At 43.2% G+C, this 21,316-nt stretch overlaps 1 protein-coding gene across 1 annotated transcript; it reads left to right on the top strand.

Moving 5' to 3' along the window:
* Window positions 1-2,627: 2,627 nt before the first annotated feature.
* Window positions 2,628-19,506, top strand: LOC144891060 (EGF-like repeat and discoidin I-like domain-containing protein 3). The gene is made up of 8 exons (XM_078773456.1): window positions 2,628-2,764; window positions 7,481-7,636; window positions 9,223-9,345; window positions 11,099-11,260; window positions 12,138-12,254; window positions 17,854-18,035; window positions 18,854-19,009; window positions 19,252-19,506. Exons 1-8 carry the CDS (start codon window positions 2,677-2,679, stop codon window positions 19,483-19,485), a joined length of 1,218 nt encoding a protein of 405 aa, XP_078629582.1. The 5' UTR covers window positions 2,628-2,676; the 3' UTR covers window positions 19,486-19,506.
* Window positions 19,507-21,316: the final 1,810 nt, after the last annotated feature.

The raw sequence follows: 21,316 nt of genomic DNA, 5'->3' as shown, positions 1-21,316 counted from the left end.
TTGTTATAGCTCTCTCTGTGCACGAACTATCCCTGTGCCCTGCACTCTGAGGATGTGAATAACGCGCTTGTGAAGGCGATCCATCCCGGGGCCACAGACGCACGATCTTCCTGCCTGCGTTCCCAGCACACGTGCCGCGAACATCCGAGGGCCATGCCCGGGAGCTGTCCGGAGTGAATGGCGCCAAGGCGCGTTTGGAGCGCGAACTTGTCCTTCCTTCTTTTCCCTGCGTGAGTAAGCGGGCCCTTGTCTGGGGATAAGTTAAGACTGATTAAGCAACTGCTCTGTGTCCCTTCTCCTTATCCTGATCATTGTACATTGTAAATAAACCTGTGTTCTTCCTTCCATTTGATCATTCCCGTCATTTCCAACCATTGGCCGAGCACTGTACGAATAAAACTGCTCAATCGGGTTCAATAAAAGTAACGGCACAAGTCACGTGACACGCAAACCGCTCGGCGTATCTGATTAGCGTGGCTTGTGTGAGGTCCAGTCCCCGTTCTCGTGGCAGCGTGGGTACCGAAGGTACGTGTGCTCGACCCGATACCTTTCCGCACGCTCGCTACGGGAGTGGCGACCCGGCCTCGTGGACTCGAAGACCCGAGGGGGAAAAGGGAATAACCCCCCCTCTGTACGTCGACGGGCTTCGAGAGATCCGCAACAATTGAAATGGAGTTTGAATTGACGTTGTGCAGCAGTTGCACATTATTATTCTTGTAAAAAGCTTTGATAGCAAAAGCGCGTTCTTCACCCGATCAGTTCCACATGGTCACTCAAGTGTTTTGCCTGCAAAATATAAAACTAAATCAGTAAAAAAAAAAAAACTAGAACGGGCACTCGGTAGAGCGCATACCTTCGCCGCAGCTACTGTTCTGTACTTGCCCTTGACCTTGACCTTTGACCCGATTGCTCCCAAAATCTAATCAAATGTGTCCCGTATAATAACCAATCATCCCACCAAATTTCATGCAATTCGGTTGAATACTTTTTGAGTTATGCGAATAACATACACACACACACACACACACACACACAGACATACAAATCATAACTTTGAGTGAAATACGATCGAGTTAAAAATAGTCAGAATTTGAGCAAATCTGTTTCATTCGTTTGTTAATATGCCTCATCTCTTGACAAATCTGCAATTATAATTTTTTTTGAGGTTGAAATGATCGCGGGAGATTGCGTTATAGTGATGACGTCCTGGATGGACATCTTCTTCTTCAGTCGCGCATAACTTTGAGTGAAATACGATCGAGTTAAAAATAGTCAGAATTTGAGCAAATCTGTTTCATTCGTTTGTTAATATGCCTCATCTATTGTCAAATCTGCAATTATAATTTTTTTTGAGGTTGAAATGATCGCGGGAGATCGCGTTATAGTGATGACGTCCTGGATGGACATCTTCTTCTTCAGTCGCTCATAACTTTGAGTGAAATACGATCGAGTTAAAAATAGTCAGAATTTGAGCAAATCTGTTTCCCAAAATCTAATCAAATGTGTCCCGTATAATAACCAATCATCCCACCAAATTTCATGCAATTCGGTTGAATACTTTTTGAGTTATGCGATTAACATACACACACACAGACATACAAATAAATACACAGCGATCAAAACATAACCTTCCGCTTTTGCGAAGGTAAAAAAATGCATGTTATGTACTTCAATATCATGAATGAATTTATTTTGAAATATAATTTTTATTTCCTTCACACGACTTTTAAAAATGATCATATTTCTGTCTCGCCCTGTATATATATATATATATACATATATATATATATATATATATATATATATATATATATATATATATATATATATATATATATATATATATATATATATATATATATATATATATATATATATATATATATATATATATATATATATATATATATATATATATATGTATATATGTGTGTGTGTGTGTGTGTGTGTGTGTGTGTGTGTGTGTGTGTGTGTGTGTGTGTGTGTGTGTGTGTGTGTGTGTGTGAGAGAGAGAGAGTGTGAATAAAAGAGAGAGATAGAAAGAATTTTGAGTTACAGAAATGAAAAAACGAGATGTGTGTGTGTGTGTGATATAATTATTTAAATGGTTCTGGAAACGATGTTGGATCGAATGGGATGAAAGCAAGGCGACGGATATAGATGCTTGAATGTGAATGTTATGAACAAGCGAGCTGGAATGTGTGACGAACACCAAGGGAGTTGCTCACTCCGAAGAGGGGGAACTTGGCTGCTGCGCTCCATCCTGTCGGACGATGTGAGATGAGTGAGGACGTTGGAATGTGAACCGTTATATGTCCGTTTCTAACCTCCCAACAACATAAGAGCACACACAACATGTTGGGAATGATCGCACGATGACGTCATAGGCAAAACCCCGCCCTTCCAGCACCCAGCTTAGCTCCGCCCCATGTTACCCTTATCCAATCAATATCAATTTGTCTTGTTGAGTTGTTAGATAAAGTGCGGTTTACATCGTTTATTTTGGCTCTTTCTAACGTCTTTATATGACTACCATGCCTAGCCATGTTGTACCCTTTACCCTGAATGGAACCGGACGACAGGAAGGTTGTGGGTGGAGCAAGAGTAAAGGAGGAGGAGGAGGAGGAGGAGGAGCATAATGATGGGGACGGATATCCCACAAAGGGCTAATGTGGGATGAAGGTCATTTCCGCGGAATCTGTCGACATGGAGGCGCTTCTTGTGCTCATGATCGCTGCTGTGTTTCGACAGACATCCTCGGCTGGTGAGTCCCAGCTCTTCTCACTCTTCCCTGCCGAAGCCCCTTGGATTTGCGATGAACTTTATTTTGTTTCTAGTTGGAGTCGCGTGCGCATTCCCATCACGTGATGTTATTATTAGGATCGCCACCACGTGATAATAATGACTATTAGATTGATATGAGCGCCATTGCGTGATGTTGACCTTCAGATTGCTAGCTATCATTAATGATGAACAGTTCTTTGTTTATGAAATATATTTATTGCCTTTCCTTGCATTATTTTCTATTATTATTCAAGATCGAGGCTCATGGAAGAGAGAGGTGGCAGAAGTTGAAAGGACAACAAAATGACTGTGAGACGACAGTTGGACACAATTAGCAAGAGAACGAACAAACAGGAAAAGAGTGGTGGAGTGGAGGAAGCACAGTAACCTCCAAATAACATTCGGGTTGACTTAGGTTAATCTATATATATAAAACACAGTGTGTGTGTGTGTGTGTGTGTGTGTGTGTGTGTGTGTGTGTGTGTGTGTGTGTGTGTGTGTGTGTGTGTGTGTGTGTGTGTGTGTGTGTGTGTGTGTGTGTGTGTGTGTGTGTGTGTGTGTGTGTAATGTTACCGATAGACTCCTAAACGGAGAGGCTTACGTGCTTGATATTTGACATAGACATGGCCATTGAGCGTGGGACGAACATGGCCGAACTCAAAATATTTGACGATCCATATTTTTTATTCATATTTACCTCAGCGCATTTCAGCGCACGGAATCGACGGAATCAGAGCAGGTGGGCGCTGATTCGCTCAGAGCGATCACGTGATGACGCTATGAACGTTATGACGCTATGACGCTATGAACGATATGAACGCTATGACGCTATGAAAAAAAAATCGCTATGAAACGCTATGAACGATATGACCGCTATGACGCTATGAAAAAAAAAATCGCTATGACGCTATGAAACGCTATGAACGCTATGACGCTATGAAAAAAAAAATCGCTCGCTTTGCTAAGGGGCTCCCTCCCCCCCCCCCCCCCCCGTTCCCCTCCCCTCCCCCGCCCGGCAATGCCGGGTACTTCTGCTAGTATAATATAACTATGGTAACCTCGTTGAAGGCAGATTCTGTGCTGCCAAAGTAGCTTCACGGTGAGTGTTACACTGGCTGGTTTGCCATTGCCTTCCCAGTGGTGATGAGGGAAGGAATTTTGTCAGGGTCACATACTTTTCATGAAGGATGTTATGCGATCTATAACGTCCACAAACTAATCCCAGAAGTTTCAGACACGATGCCAAGCTTAACGTCCATCCAAGGGACGGCACAGACATTGATTAATTGCCCTGTCTGTGAAGCACAAGGATGAAAGTCTGCATACCTGGGTCGAGATCCGAACCCAAGCGAGACAGCTCAGAGACGAGTGTACGTACCTCTCGGCTATCATCCCAGTGGGTTAGGTTGGATAAGGTTAATTGAGGTAGAAATGATTGTGCGTAGGGATGGGGGATGACATTAGATAATGATCCATTGCATGCTTGAAGCCCTGGAGAAGAATGTGTTTGACGATCCTCAGCAAGGCAGTTCCACAAGTGGGATAAAAACTAACAAAACAAGGGAGATGTGTTGTCAGTCTTGATTTGTGGAGTTGAACCAGGAGGAACACATGCATCCTGGATTTTCTTTGGATGGTAAGAGGGCTGAGAGAGCAGGGGGAGGTAGACCGGAGAAGAGGGAGTGAAAAACGGGCAACCGACCTGCTGGAGATGTGAGAATAACAGATTTTGTGCTTCGCCCTCATTGCTGCAGATGTCAATAACGTTGAGAGCTTTAGATAACACAGATTCCAGTAGAGATAGATGTGATGCTGGAGCGCCAGCCCATACAGAAGAGCATTACTCCATTTAGGTGTGGACAATGGCCTTACGTAGGCCGTGAGTAGTTCAGGTTTTTCAATTGATCGATCCATGTCCTCATGCATTCCAGATCAAAACACTTTGTCACTCAACTGCCCATGCATTTAGTGGCTGCCCCTGTGACCCACTGTTGATTGGTCATTGGTAATGCGGAATACCCATGCCAGCAGTCTAGCTGACACCAGCACCCACTAATCATCCCACCACCTGACTTTTACCAGGCCGCATGCCACCCAAAGCCTCAACCCAAGGTTGAAATACAGGCTCAAACATAAGTGTGTGCCCACCTCCAGCGATTTCAGCATCGTATGCAAAATGCCATCTTCGATGAGACTGACTTGCAGCTCCTGCCCTGACAGACCTGGTGCCCACGCACAGGTGAATGGCATGGTGTCCAATGCAGCCACCAGAGTTTTCTCTTACATTTCAGCAGTTCACCTGTACACAGCATCTACCTTGTGATGGGTGAGGCCCAGGTGATGTTCCACCTGAATAAGTAGGCATGTTGGATCTCCATTCAGCGCTTCAGCTGCCCCATGTTATCCTTTAAATCATGGAGCCACTGCTGGGGCTGAATTGTTTGTCCAGGCAGCAAACTCTCGGCCATGCAGGTCGAAAAAAGACGTACGTAAACCTACACTAGCAATTTATTCCTTGGCCTTCAGTTTGTGGTTGACTTGTACTATCACCCGCTTACCCCTTATTTGTCCGTTTGTGCCAACACAGCTCCTATTCTGATGTCTCAGGCATGTGTCCAGGAGGAATGGCCGGTTAAGTGTGAAAAGACTGGGATAAGCACCATTGTCAAGCAATCTTCGCAGGTTTCAGATTCCTATTGACGGTCAGGGTCACACGGAAAGGACATATTTTTCACCATCAACTGATCTAGTCGTTTGGTGGATTTGGTAAATCGGAGGCCACCCAAACCTTGCTTGCCCACTCGATGACTTCTCAACTACTCGGACAGTAATTGGAGCTGCTCTAGGCGTTCCTCTTTGAGGCGGCTGAAAATAATGATGCCATCCAGGTACACAGGCTTCACCGCAACCCCACCAACACTAGTTACATGAGGTGCTAAAAAGCAGATGGTGCATTGGTGAGGCCAAACGGCATGGCGTTTAACTCCAAAAGCCCTCTGTACATGGTGATTACCGAATTCGGTTGATGATCTCATGTTACATCCACCTGCATAAGTGTCCACTGACGAGGACCAGTGTGGAAAAGATTTTCGTCTCCAACAAGGGAGTGGAATAGCGTCCACCACCGTCACGCAGTAACCGTGCTCTCACTCGTACTGGAAACCAGCTGGCATTGGTCATTGGTGCTCATGCCATTTTGCTAGCTATTATGGGTGCATTACAGCATGCTCTTGCTCCCATCATGTTAGAGCTGTGCCTCAGTTGCTGCAACGGCCATCATAGTGGGACGCCAGGGCCAAAATATTCACAACAATTGTGCATTTTGTGATAAAAGCACCAAATTTGGCACAGAGATAAACTAATATATTATGAACATATCAGGATATTGAGGTATTGAGGACTTGACCACTGACGGCTGTGGCGACCATCTTACAAAATGGCCGCCAGTGGTTGCAATGACTTCACAGACCAGCTGGTGGTGGACCAAGACTGGTGACGGTCTGTTCGAGACGCACTGGAGTACACTACCCGATGCGGCTCAGACCTTCCACGACATTGTGTCCTGCAAATGCAGGGAGGGTTGTGTGAAGCGCTGCAAATGCAGGGAGGGTTGTGTGAAGCGCTGCAAATGCAGGGAGGGTTGTGTGAAGTGCTGCAAATGCAGGGAGGGTTGTATGAAGCGCTGCAAATGCAGGGAGGGTTGTGTGAAGCGCTGCAAATGCAGGGAGGGTTGTGTGAAGCGCTGCAAATGCAGGGAGGGTTGTGTGAAGCGCTTCGCAAATGCAGGGAGGGTTGTGTGAAGTGCTGCAAATGCAGGGAGGGTTGTGTGAAGCGCTGCAAATGCAGGGAGGGTTGTGTGAAGTGCTGCAAATGCAGGGAGGGTTGTGTGAAGCGCTGCAAATGCAGGGAGGGTTGTGTGAAGCGCTGCAAATGCAGGGAGGGTTGTGTGAAGCGCTGCAAATGCAGGGAGGGTTGTGTGAAGCGCTGCAAATGCAGGGCGGGTTGTGTGAAGCGCTTCGCAAATGCAGAAAGGCTGCACTTGAGTGCACACTCATATACAGTCCCTATAGAAAGTCTACACCCCCTTTCAAATTTTTCACCTTTTGTTGCCTTGTCACCAGGAATTAAATTGCATTAAATCAAAAAAATTTCCACCTTTATTTACACATCGCAACCAACAACTTCCAAGCGACAAACAAATTCTACAAATTTCAGAAAGTTAATTTATAATACAAAACTAGAATATATTGGTTGGATAAGTGTCCACCCCCCTGAGTTAATACTTGGTGGAGGCACCTTTGACGGCAATTACAGCTGTGAGTCTGTTGGGATAGGTCTCCACCAACTTTGCACACCTTTATTGGGTGATATTTGCCAATTCTTCTGTACAAAACGGTTCAAGCTCAGTCAATTTGCGTGGGTATTTTTCTGTGAGCAGGATATCTCAAAAAGTTGTGGATGGATTTGGACGAAACTTTGAGGACAGGTTGGGTGTGTGACAAGGACGAATTGCTTACATTTTGGTTAATGTCCGGATCCAGATCCAACCTATCAGTGGGATACAAAGCGTAAACTAATCAGCCTGGCGTAGCTATGCTCTCTACCAAGTGTTGTAATTGAGTAATAGGATCATATGATCCGTGGTCGGTTTCTTTGTTATAGTTGTTGCTGTAATATCATGTTTTGTTTCCTGCAGCTACTCCACCAAACATTGAATACAGCATCCACCAGTGCAACGGAAGTAACTGTTACAATGGAGGTGTATGCACGAAGAACGAGGAAGCTCAAGTTTGGTTGTGCGTTTGTCCACCTGGCTACATTGACCTCCATTGTTTAATCAAAGCCACAAGCGGTGAGGCAGTGATTTACCTGTGGATTCCTTTATGGAGATGAAGCATGCCCTTTTGGTCCTGACTTATAGATGACTCAGCATAAGTACTACATGAAATCATGTTTGCTTCATTATGAAAGTGACGCATACTTTTCTTGTGCTGTGGTACTACAGAGATCCTGATTGGGCCTCACCTTCCGTTTTATTGTTATTTGCCCTGATTTGTTATACTCCACATCTGTGTTAAACCTCGCTCGAAACAATTATACACGAATCTTCTTCAATTGCATATCCAATTTGTACTGACCGCACACTTCCCGGCCCTTCCTTGTTCCTTGCTTCTCCTATGTATGGTATCGCCTTCCAGAGGCTGTTTATTCCCACTCTTCCCTCCAAGGATTCAAGCAGGCAGCGCGCCACCACCTTGTGTCATCCTTCCTCATGACCCATGATCTTTATTACCCGCATTAACCCTTCATACCCCAACCCTCTTACTTGCTCATTTCATTGTTTCCTCCCCTTATTTCTCTCTCTTCTTTACTTTTTGTTTATTCCTTTGCTGGTTGTGCCAAATTGTTGTTCTGCTCCCCCACCTCACCCTCCATGAGCCTTACTCTTGTAGAGAAATGAAAATACATTTATAATGCTAGCAATTGAAATGGCATTGTATATTGAAAGTCCCCCTGGCATCCGGCACCCGGCCCATCGGGCCTCTTTCACCATGACAACCCATCCCAATGAGCCTTCTTCGCCATGACGACCAGTGCCAACGAGCGCCTTTCACCACGCCTTACCCATACTGATTAGTCTCTCTCACCATGAAGACCTGGCCCGACGAGTCCCTTTCACCACGCCTTACTCATACTGATTAGTCTCTCTCACCATGAAGACCTGGCCCGACGAGTCCCTTCACCACGCCTTACTCATACTGATTAGTCTCTCTCACCATGAAGACCTGGCCCGACGAGTCCCTTTCACCACACCGACCTGCACTGGGGGATCGCCTTTCACCACACCGACCTGCCCTGGGGGATCCCCTTTCACCACACCGACCTGCCCTGGGGGATCCCCTTTCACCACACCGACCTGCCCTGGGGGATCCCCTTTCACCACACCGACCTGCCCTGGGGGATCCCCTTTCACCACACCGACCTGCCCTGGGGGATCCCCTTTCACCACACCGACCTGCCCTGGGGGATCCCCTTTCACCACAATTATTTGTCCCGACTAGTCTACTTCACGATGACGAACCACCCCGACATTCCCCCTGTACCACAAATACCTGTCCCAATGCACCCCTTCACCATGATGATCCACCTCGAGTAACAATCTTACCACCACTACCCAGCCACCTTTTTCACAACAACCCATTTGTAACCTGCAGACTACATTTCTTCCAGAATTACATGCGTACGTCTCAAAATGCTTCCAAATTTGTACTCTCTTCAACTCTGCACCAAATCCACACAAACCTTCCTGATGAATCTTGCACTTGTTCATTTCAGTAACGGTACATTTTTTTATCAAACAGTTGTCTTTGTGATTACTCCCATGTTTGCATCCATAATCTTTCTCTTGATCATCCGTGGATTTGCCGTGGCACGCAGGTGCTTGTGATTTGAATCCATGCGCGAATGGAGGAACGTGTGAATCCGTTGCCAGAGGGGATTCTCTTGATGATTTCACATGTAATTGCCCCAAGTGGTTTCGTGGATTGACCTGTGAATTAGGTAAGTCTTTCAAATGATACTTTGACAATGCACGGAACTTTAAGAGGGCATTCTTTACTCATTGAAGTAAATTAACTTTTAAACTCATGAATAGTGATTTTAAAAAGTTTTTCAAATTGTTTAACTTTGATGTAAAGGCGATATAATACAATCAAAAAGCTATTTTTCAATTTGAAAAGGTTATTAACGACGAGGGTCAGACCACGCGAATTATAAATTTACGCAAAAAGTCCTCGGTAGATTTTAAAACGCAGATGTTCACCCCAGGTTATCGCTCAGCCGCCATCCTATAGAAGGTTAGCCTGGTGTTGGCTTAGCAGTTAGGGTGCCGGCTTGGGATCCTAGGATCCTGAGTTTATTGGCGTAGCGGTTAGGGTTCCGGCTTGGGATCCCAGGATCCTGGGTTTATTGGCCTAGCGGTTAGGGTGCCGGCTTGGGATCCCAGGATCCTGGGTTTATTGGCCTAGCGGTTAGGGGTGCCGGCTTGGGATCCTAGGATCCTGAGTTTATTGGCCTAGCGGTTAGGGTGCCGGCTTGGGATCCTAGGATCCTGGGTTTATTGGCCTAGCGGTTAGGGTGCTGGCTTGGGATCCCAGGATCCTGGGTTTGAATCCCGGTCCATCGCTGAATTAACACCAGGGGGGTTGACTCGGCCTGTCATCCTTCTGAGGTCGGTAAATTGAGCACCAGCTCACTGGTAATTCCCTGTGTGTCGCAAGAGGTGATCAACAGGGTTGGCGGCAGGAAGGGCATCCGGCCATAAAACATCGCTTCAAAAAGGGGACCACGGTGCCCAAAAAAGGCCAAAAAAGGCCCTGCTCTGCTGGGAAAAATGGCCTCTAAAGGTGGTTCTTCACCATCCTATAGAAGGGTGAACTGCCTGTAGGCAACTGATCTCGTTGGACTTGCTATACGTAAGGAACCAAAGTAAAGATGTCTTTGGTTTTCCCAGTGGATGGCATAGGGCCTTCGAGGACCACTCGTCGATAAATTGGTAATTGTCCGTGTGGAAGATTTGACCACGTGTACATCCACGGTCCACCACTACAATATTATGTGTTGGGGGTGGAACCTTGTGTGAGATTTATGACTACCAGTCCAAGAAATGCATCCGTAAGGTTTAAGAAGGGTTGGAGCAATGTACGGGCGCAGGCTTCCGGAATGCATGGGTCCAGGTTTTAGAAACCAGGTTCATTCTAAAATATCCTATACATGCTCGATTAGGTTCAGATCTAGTGACTGAGAAGGCCATGACATTGGGATATCATCAGTGTCCTGCTCATCAAACCATTGGGCGACTACACGTGCTCTGTGCATTGGGGGAGGGGGCAGTGGGTCTCCTCGTGCAACCATGTTAGCCATAATTATAAGCAACTAGGCCTGTGCAGCATTTTTATACATGATGCTAAGCATGCTGGGATGTTATTTTGCTTAATTAACACGTGGGCCACACATGTGGAAGCCGTTGCTTGATGTCCCTCATTTACACAGGTGTTTCCATTTTTTAGTCCACCACCTGCATGTTAGATATAGTTAACCATTTAAATATATTTTTAAATGTTTCCTTTTGTTTAAAAGGTGGTGATTCCACCTTTTGATGGTGATTGATGATTTTAAAGATTCCAATTTTGTTATTTCCCTTTTGTGAACCTGCAGCCTCCAGGAGTGAAAGCAAATCTCTCGAGATGTTTCCACATGTGTGCTCATTTTGAGCATTTTAAAACATCACGTGTTTTTGTTTTTCATGTCTCAGAAATGGACACAACCATGGCATCAGAGGTTATGGATCCTTGTAACCCTAATCCTTGCTTTAATGGGGGGTGGTGTGACACTCCCGATCTTGACGTTGAGGGTTCAGCCACAGTCGTCACCTGCAAGTGTCCAGCAGGATATGAGGGGCCCCGTTGTGAGCGAGGTATGGTCAATCCTGTGTACGATGCAGAATTTATATTGCACAATACTTCTCTCGCGTCCCTGTCATCCCCTCCACTACCCCCTGCATCGCAAGGTTAGATGGGTAAATATATGGGCAATTCCACGGTTACTCACATTACAATACATTACATGAATGCATCTATATATGTATATGTAATGTGAGTAACCGTGGAATTGCCCATATGGACAGTTGAAGTTGATTTTTGGACATAAGCACATTTTTTATTCACAGATATTGGTCATAATTGACATGCATGACGTCACCAGCAAATGGCTTTGGACACTGCTCTCACCTCAAAATACAATGAAAATTGTGGTAATGAAGGGAAGAAGTTTGTGAATCGATCGATGTAAATTTTGTGAACCTATCAGTCATTTTGTCATCACATGGTTTGTTTCAAAACACATGGATCATTGTGTGATTGCCAAGGGCAAAATGAATTCCTTCCGTTAGGACATTACATCTTTAGCCTGTGTTGTACAAGATCAACAATTTATTGCATTCTACGTCCTGTCATGTAAACATCATCACATCAGTAAACAATGGACAAATCAACACAGTCGCTGGTATTTGAACCGAGTTTCCCAACATCATGAACTGGTTGCTCGGAGGGGAAGAACAAACAATCCAAGGTTGGTTGGTGAATCCAAGGTTGGTTGGTGAATCCAATCCACCCTGAAACCCTGAAACCCCTTTTATGGAGTGAAAATTAAAGAAGTATACAATACAAGAATGTTTGGCTAAATATTTTCTCTTGGTCACCATTTCCACAGAGCCACACAGTATTTTGTGTTTGATAAATGAGAGGCAATACAAAGGTGTGTGTGCAAGCATATGTGTGTGTGTGTACACGCAGATGTAAAAGAGTGTGAATTAGATGCCCCTTGTAAGAATGGCGGAGAATGTCAAGACTTTCATGGCGGTTACAGCTGTCATTGCGGTGCCAAGTTCGCAGGAAAGAACTGCCAAACTCGTGAGTCGTACACGTAGGTTTGCTTCTTCGGAGACGCACCACATGGACCCTTTTGAAATGTTTTCAGACATGTCGATGGACAGTTGGTGAAGATGCATGCGTGACTAACCCTGATAAAGACTGCACTGTGGTTGAAATGTTGGAATTCCGAACATTTTTTTCGATGCAATCTTTAAGTCGCTTTTGAATCTGGTGAACAACATATCTGAGATATCAAAGGAGGAGGAAGACGTGGGAAAATATTCGAAGGAGTTTAGAAATGCACATTTGGATACAGCTGAACAAATCGTAGGATTTGAAGGAAATAAAAAGAAAGAATGGATATCAGATTAAGCCAAGAAAATTATTGATGATCGAAAAGAAAAGACAAGAAAAGCAAAAGACAAGCTCAAAATCAAATCAAGAAAAGAGGAAACTATATCAGAGTTAGTACAAGAAAAAAAGCTAGAACGGCACTCAGTAAAGAGCAATCCACTGCCTGTTGCTTCGCCTGGTCAATCAACTTCGCCAACTTCGCCAATCAACTGCCTTCGCCTGGATGGCCATATCACTCAATGGTGAAGAATCACTTTAAAAATTCGACTAGCTGCATCCAGATCTTCACCAAAATTGAATTGATTCTTCCTTGTCACACACACAACCTGTCCAACAACTTTCGATCAAATCCATCCACAACGTTTTGATATATCCCACTGTATATCGTTTTTGGCCCAATCTCCCAATGGTGAATAATTACTTAAAGAATTAAATAATTCTCATATCCGAATCCATATTCAGATCTTTACCAAAATTGAATCGATTCTTCCTTGTCAGACACCCAACCTCTCCACCAAGTTTCGTCCAAGTCCGTCCACAACTTTTTGAGATATCCTGCTATGTATAGTTTTTGGCCCTATCTCTCAATGGTGAATGGTGTTTATGTATAATGCCTGAAACTATGTATCTATCACTTAAAAAAATTGTACTAGCCGGATCCGAATCCAGATCTTCGCCAAAATCGAATCATTTCGTCCTTGTCACATACTCTACATCTGCCAAATTTCGTCCGAATCCGTCCACAACTTTTTGAGATATTCTGTTCACAAACAGACAGACAGACAGACAGGGGTGAAAACATAACCTCCAACCACATTTGGTGGCGGAGGTAATTAAAGAGAAGTATAAAGAACGATGAAATTAAATTTACAGAATATGAAGCAGAAGAAGCAACACAAAAAGGGTGATTGATATCGGCAAACTCTACCAGGTTTGCAATAACTCAAGGAGGAAAACAATATCTGAGAACATCACCTGTAAAGGCCAAAAATGGAAGAATTATTACAAACGGCCATGCATAGACGTATCAAACGGTCGAAAGACTTGATGAGGATAAGTAAGTCTTTGAAGAACAATGCATGAAATCAACAGACAGTTGATTGCGCTCTGCTCTAACCTCAGTGGGAAGCAAGGAGAAGCTGACATTTTGGACGTTAACTCTCATCACAGCCAGATACGTGTGGGCACAGGTTTATGTATAATGCCTGAAACTATGTATCTTGTGGTTTAGGATGTACAGTCACGTGAAAAAGTAAGTCCACCCCATGTAAAGTTTTGACTTTTTCAACATATTTCAACATAGTTATTTGATCTTCATTTCAACAATATTGATAGATAAAGGTGATTTAATATAACAAATATCATGAAACATTTACATTTTGTAGTCCATTGTATAATTTAAATAAACATAAATGCAAATTTCGCATGTGGAAAAAGTAAGTACACCCCTACATTTATCACTACTTCAAATATCTAAAATTAGAATCAGGTACACCAGCTCAGGTGCAAATGATAAGAACATCGTTAGAGAGGATCTTGGAGGAACCTGTCTTATTTAAACCTCAGACATTTAGTTTGGTTTGCTTTGTTGTTGAAGTGTGCGGCGTCACCATGCCGAGATCAAAAGAGCTCTCTCAGGCCTTCAGAAAGAAGGTTATAGATGCCTACGAGTCTGGGAAGGGATTTAAAAAGATCTCCAAACAATTTGAAATCAATCATTCGACTGTCCGGAAGATCATCTGCAAGTGGAGAACATTCCAAACTGCCAACTTGTTCAGGCCAGGCCGCCCCAGCAAGTTCAGCCTGAGAGCAGACCGCAAGATGCTGAAAGAAGTTTCTAAGAACCCCAGAATGTCATCACGGGACCTACAGATAGCTCTTGCCACTGTTGATGTCAAAATGCATGAGTCTACCATTAGAAAGAGGCTGCACAAATTTGATCTACATGGGAGGTGTGCCAGGAGGAAACCTTTGCTGTCCAGAAAGAACATCAGGGCAAGACTAAAGTTTGCCAATGAACACCGAGGCAAAGACCAGCACTTCTGGAACAATGTGCTCTGGACAGATGAGTCAAAGGTCGAGCTATTTGGACCAGAAGACATGTTTGGCGAAAACCAAAGACAGCATTTGACCACAAGAACCTGATACCAACTGTAAAGCATGGTGGTGGAAATATTATGGTTTGGGGCAGCTTTGCTGCATGAGGGCCTGGGCAGCTCACCATCATAGAATTCACTATTAATTCTTCATTGTACCAGAGGGTGCTTGAGGATAATGTGAGGCCATCTGTCAGAAAGTTGAAGCTCAACAGAAGGTGGACCTTGCAACATGACAATGACCCTAAACATACCATTAAATACACCAAGGAATGGCTGAAAAGAAAGAAATGGAGGGTTCTGGAATGGCCAAGTCAAAGCCCAGATCTAAATCCCATCGAGATGTTGTGGGGGGATTTGAAACGAGCTATGCATGCAAGAAACCCCTCAAACATCGCACAGCTGAAAGAATTCTGCATGGTGGAGTGGGCAAAAATTTCTACCAGTCGATGTCAGAGACTGGTAGACTGTTATAAGAAACGCCTACTTGAGGTTGTTTCTGCCAAAGGGGGCAATACCACCTATTGGAGCCAAGGGTGTACTTACTTTACCACATGCAAAATTTGCATTTATGTTTATTTAAATTATACAATGGACTACAAAATGTAATTGTTTCATGATATTTGTAACATTATATCACCTTTATCTATCAATATTGTTGAAATGAAGATCAAATAGCTGTACGTTGAAATATGTTCATTGTATAATTATGTTATGAAATATGTTATGTATTGTTATGCATTATGTTTTCCACTCTGTCAAAGCGCCTTTGGGCTTCTTGAAAAGCGCTATACAAAATAAATGAATTATTATTATTATTATGTTGAAAAAGTCAAGACTTTACATGGGGTGTACTTACCTTTTCACGTGACTGTATGTACGACGGGGTTAGCGCCTGAAACATCAGCTTCACCTTGCTTCCCACCCAGGTTCGTCCTGTTGATTCCATGTTGGTTATAGTCCTTGATCAATCTCCTGTTGATTTCATTCATTGTTCTTTCTTTCCGCCGATGCACATCAATACAAACCTTCACCTGCAAGACTAGTTTTTCATTCTAAAGCAAGTCTTTTGATTGGTTAATATCCGTCCATCCGTTTGTGATAGATTTTCGTTACCATGATAACTTAAGAACGGCTAAAGGGATCGACGTCAAACCTAGTACAACTTTGTATAATGATGCAAAGATGACCTGATTAGATTTTGGAATCAAGAGGTAAAAGGTCACAGAGGTCATGTTAGGTAAAAAAAAACTGTTACCGCACTAACTTGTGAACCAGTGATTGGATTTTGAACAAACTTGGTAGAAGCATATAGTCCAATACAAAGATGAATTGATTAGATTTTGGGGTCAATAGGTCAAAGGTCATGTTGGGTAAAAATTCCGTTACTGTGCTAACGTGTGAACCAGTGATTGGATTGTGATCAAACTTGATACAGCTATAATGATGTAAAGATGAACTGATTATATTTTGGGGGTGAAGAGGTCAAACGTCAGAGGTCATGTTCGGTAAAAATTCTGTTACTGCTCTAACTTGTGAATCAGTGATGGGATTTTTTACCAAACTTGGTATAAATATATATTTTGATGCAAAGACAAACTTATTCGATTTCGGCATCAAGAGGTCAAAGGTCATGCCAGATAAAAATTGTATCGCCCAATTATATGTAGTTATGCTTGTGTGTAGAGGAGGTGCTGTGATGCTGTGATGTTTTCCATCTTGAGCACTGGAGCATTTTTCAGTGTGACACAAAGTGCCATTTTGACTTTTAGGATTGTCACTGAGCATTGGACAGCCTCTCAAATTGTAACTCGTTTGTTGTGAGGTTTCCTGGTATCTCTGAAATACCCCCATGAGGTTGTTTTTAATCTCTCCATTTGCTGCTACGATTACTCTTCATTTTATAAGTTTTCTTCACATCACGTTTTAGCTCCTCGTGGGTGGTGGTGGATTCCAATCTGCTCTTTGGAGGGCATCAGGATGTTTATGACGAGTTGTAACAAGTCTACAGCTTAGAACCAATCCCGGACAGGTCACTCACTACTCCATCACAGGATGTGCGAATTTCAGATGAGCGGCCATGGGGATCGAACCCACACCACTGAAGGCAATCCAATAAGGCATTATCCACTCGGCTCCTAAGCCGCTCATCATCTCGTACTGAACTACCTCTGCCTTTTCTGATTAATTTGGGCCAACGTTCTTTGGTGTGTGTATTTTCTCACACAGCCTTGTTTTCAGTGTCTACACAAGAGTGAACTGTCATCATTATCGGTCATTCTTTCTGGATCAAGCTTCCACAACGTTTCAGGAACAGGTTATGAAGCAATGAAACAAAACCCAAGGTCCTTCATCGATCCATGTCGGGCATAGTCCAAACTCAAAACATAAAACGATGCACGTACGTGGCCCAGCAAAGCAAATGGTGATTGGCTCTCTTCTCTGCTTCTTGCTCTCGCTCTACTTTACTATTTATATACACTCAGTCCAAGAACATTTTGAAAGCTTCTCCTTCAAGAATCTGCTGGTACTTAATGGATGGTTCTATATTCAAATGCCGCCAGAAATTGCTCGTTAATGCAAGATGGTTCTCTATCAGGAAGCAGCCAGAAATGTCCTAAACAATCGTGATCTTTCCACAAGGCTTAAAATATTGAACTGCAATATGAATATGCCCATCACCTTTTTACTCTGCTCAACTTGCACAATTAACATGTCACCAAACCAAACATTTCAGAGACATGTACATAACATATATATATATATATATATATATATATATAAAACAAACATATACATACATACATATATAAAACATAAAATGAACACTCGTTCCATATTGAACCATAGGTTAACCATTTTTAATATGGAGTGTTAACCATGCACTGCACACAATACACCGCCTAAGTCACTGAAATAATTTCCGGTGGGGATATTGAAGTCTTTCCAGATATGCTAATATATACTCTGCATACACTTATGCTTTGTGTATAATTTGCTCCAACAAACAGACAGAGAGACAAACGGACCCAAATACAATACCCTCTCCTCGGGCGAGGGTAATAAGCTTACGTCGTACCGTACACTCAAAGGCACAACTCTTCAATAAAATTTGATTGACTCTCACTTATGTTGCTCATCTTCACGTCCAATGATCTGTGACCTGTAATGTTTCCTTTACCTTTCAGAATGTTTTGCACCACTGGGCATGGAAGGCCAGTCGATTTTAAGCTTCCAAATTACGGCCTCGTCTTTCTTGTGTACCATGCTTGGCCTACATAAATGGTTTCCCTCTTACGCTCGTCTCAACGAACAGGGTCTTGTGAATGCTTGGAGTCCAGACGATGAAGACAAGTCACCGTGGCTGCAGGTAATTTCTGTTACACAACAGCATCTTCTAATGTCTCATCTGACACAATACAAAGGGATTTTGGTGGAGCACAATCTATGGCGTCTTTTGTGGTACTTTTGTGGTAAATGCGATGCATGGCCTTCACATAAAGAGCAAGAAAGGTCAAGGTTTTTGGTACACACCAAATAATCGAAAATCCTTGAAAATGTATTACCTCTGCCACCGAAGGTGGATGGAGGTTATGTTTTCACCCCTGTGTTTGTTTGTCTGTTTGTTTGTCTGTTTACAAAAAGCTGTGGACAGATTCAGACGAAATTTGGTGGCGAGGTTCGGAATATGACACGGACAAAATGATTAGATTTTGGTGAAGATCCAGATCTGGATAGTATAATTATGTAGGTGATTCTTCCCCATTGAGAGATGGGGCCGCTAAAACGACATATATCGTGATATTTCAAAACCTTATTATGACAAAACTAGGTAGGAGTTAGTTAGGTGACTAGAACAAGCAAATTGGATTTTGGTTCAGGTATGGATGCAGATCCGGCCTCTGTGGGATACAAAACGTGAGCTGTTCAGCCTGGCGGAGGTATGCGCTCTACCGACTGCTGTTCTAGTCTTCCTGCTGTTCGATAAAACTAGACTTTTTATTTAAAACAAAAGCCTGTAATGTTTGCAAAATCCTTCCCATTACGTTGCATTGACACCCAAAAAAAACGTTTCATTTATTTGGCTACAAGGCAATGCGATGATGTGTGATCCATTTTGGTACATATTGGTCGTTTCGGCCTTTGATCTGGCATTGCAGTAGCTCTGCATCTGATTCATCTGTACAGGTGGACCTTGCACGAGAGATGCGTGTGACTGGTGTCATAACCCAAGGAGCCAAGCGGATGTTTGTGCAGGAATTTGTGATGATGTACACACTCGCCTACAGCACTAATGGCAAGAGCTGGACCTTCATCAAAGATCCCAAAACTCGCAAAGCTAAGGCAAGTTTTTATTTATATAACCTTGTTTGTTGCCTCATTCTTTTTTGAGCAGGGGTTGGTGTAGCACTCCTTTGTCGTTCTCTTGGTGAAGACACATGCATAATCAGAAATGACATTTCCAAGAGGGATGTGTCAAATAGATTGTACTACAAATGCACTGCCAGGTGAGAATCACAAAAGATAGTGAGCCTATACACAATTTTGAAACAAATGTACATTGCACAATATTGATGCATCTGCAGGTATTTCGTGGTAACAATGACAACAACACACCAGTAACGACCAGCCTGGAGGAGGCCCTAATCGCCAGGTACATTCGGCTGTGGCCAAAGTCGTGCAATACTCGCTGCACACTACGTATGGAGTTGCTGGGATGCGAGACGAATGGTGAGGAGATTGTAATGACACCTCCTACAGTTTGGTGTCAAAATAGGACATCGACACTTCTCTTTTTTTCTTTTCTTTTTATACAGTAGTGAGGCTCATTAAAGAGCAATGTCGAACTGACAGTGGGACAGATGTTCTGTAGATGGGAGAAGTGAGGCATTAAAGAGTTGAAGTGTGCAGTCAGCCTGGATTTTGGAAGTTTAACCAAGTGATTCTCCAAGGAAGTTTAATCCAAGTAATTTTGGAAGTTTTTGGAAGTTACTGGAAGCACCTGTGCATCCTGGAGGTGCTGGAGAGGGTCAGAGGACTGAGAGTAGAGGGGAGAATGTTGGAGAATAGACGGTAAAAAACAGAGACCACCGACCTGCCTGTGATGTGAGAGAAACAGACATTGTGCTTCGGCCTCATCGCCGGATATTCCAATAATTTTGACAGCTTTACATTCAACACAATTCAGGAGAAGCAGACGTGGGTGGTGTTGAGGCGCCAGCCCATAGCGGAGAGCAGTGAAATGAATGAATGAATGATCGTTTTAAGGCCATTTTCCCCGCTAGAGAGGGGGTTAGCCTTGCAGGCCTCATGACAATCATGGTTCCCTGTTTGAGGCAATGTTGACGCCAACCCTTAGTCGCCTCTTACGATGCGCAGGGATACGGTGTACCTATTCTAAATCGGGGTACACACCGTGATCATTCATCCCAGCAAGCTGGTACTCAATTTGCCGACCTCGGAAGGATGACAGGCTGAGTCAACCCCCCTGGTGTTAATTTAGCGATCGACCGGGATTCGAACCCAGGATCCTAGGATCCCAAGCCGGATGCCAAGCGGAGAGCAGTACTCCATTGAATTTGATATCTGCCGTTTTTGTTTTTGTTTTCACTTTTGACGTAAATATATTTGTAGCATTATCATCCTCCGACCATAAGTTGGCCTTTGTCATCTCATAATTCACCAATCAGTTGACTTTCTATTGCACAAAAATTGTGAGCCTGGATGCATCTGGGATTTCATTCCATCATGAATAGAAAATGCTCTAACTACAACAATCATGAGATACAACATTGTTACTACAACAATGTTGAGATACAACATTGTTACTACAACAATCTTGAGAAAATTTGTGCATTATATGTACAGTAGTTAAAGAATATTATTATAATATTATTAGGCTTGACTTTTTGAGAAATTGAGATGAGATCCACTCAAAATTCTTGATGTTCTTCTGGGTTATGAGATGTTCTCATTGTAGTATTTTCTGAGGGAAGCACAATTTCCTTGGCATTACAGAAAAAAATGTTGTCCCGATACTCAAAACGAATCCTCCCTCTTTGGAAAAGTTATCGCTGGCACATTATCCAAGATAAAAAATTCTTGCCCTAAATACTGTTGGGAAGGCAATGCCAAAACACTCAGTTTAACCCTTGCCAACAAACTGCTTCGGCAGCACCGACACTCCATAGCAGAGTATTGTACATCAGAAAATGAAACTTAGTGGAGACAATTTCCCAACTTCATAGAACACAACCTGAAAATATATATTATATTTACAATTAATAATGTTCAATTGAGACAATCAAACAGCACCAATACTTTTGAAACACCCTGTACAATGACCTCAAATTGCATTGAATATAATATACTGGACCCCATTGAAGGAGGCCTTCATCCTGCAGGGGGACTAAATAGCTGGTTAAGTTGTCATTTATAAATATGTTGAAATAATGGTGTAATCCTTTTTAGCTTACCTGGAACATAGTATGAGCATCGCGCAGTATCCGTCAGTCAGTCAGTATGTAAACACGCAATTTTGATGAAACTTGACCACAACCTTCATCACCCGTGATGTAGTAAAGTGTGTTCACTGCAGAAGAAGAAAAAAATCGGGGGTTTGTCCTACTTCCCCCCACAAAAACAGGTATT

This window comes from Myxine glutinosa, chromosome 2 (genome assembly GCF_964187855.1).
Source record: "Myxine glutinosa chromosome 2, kmMyxGlut1.1, whole genome shotgun sequence".
Taxonomy (NCBI): Eukaryota; Metazoa; Chordata; class Myxini; order Myxiniformes; family Myxinidae; genus Myxine; species Myxine glutinosa.
This window is presented reverse-complemented; position numbering and strand designations above follow the sequence as displayed.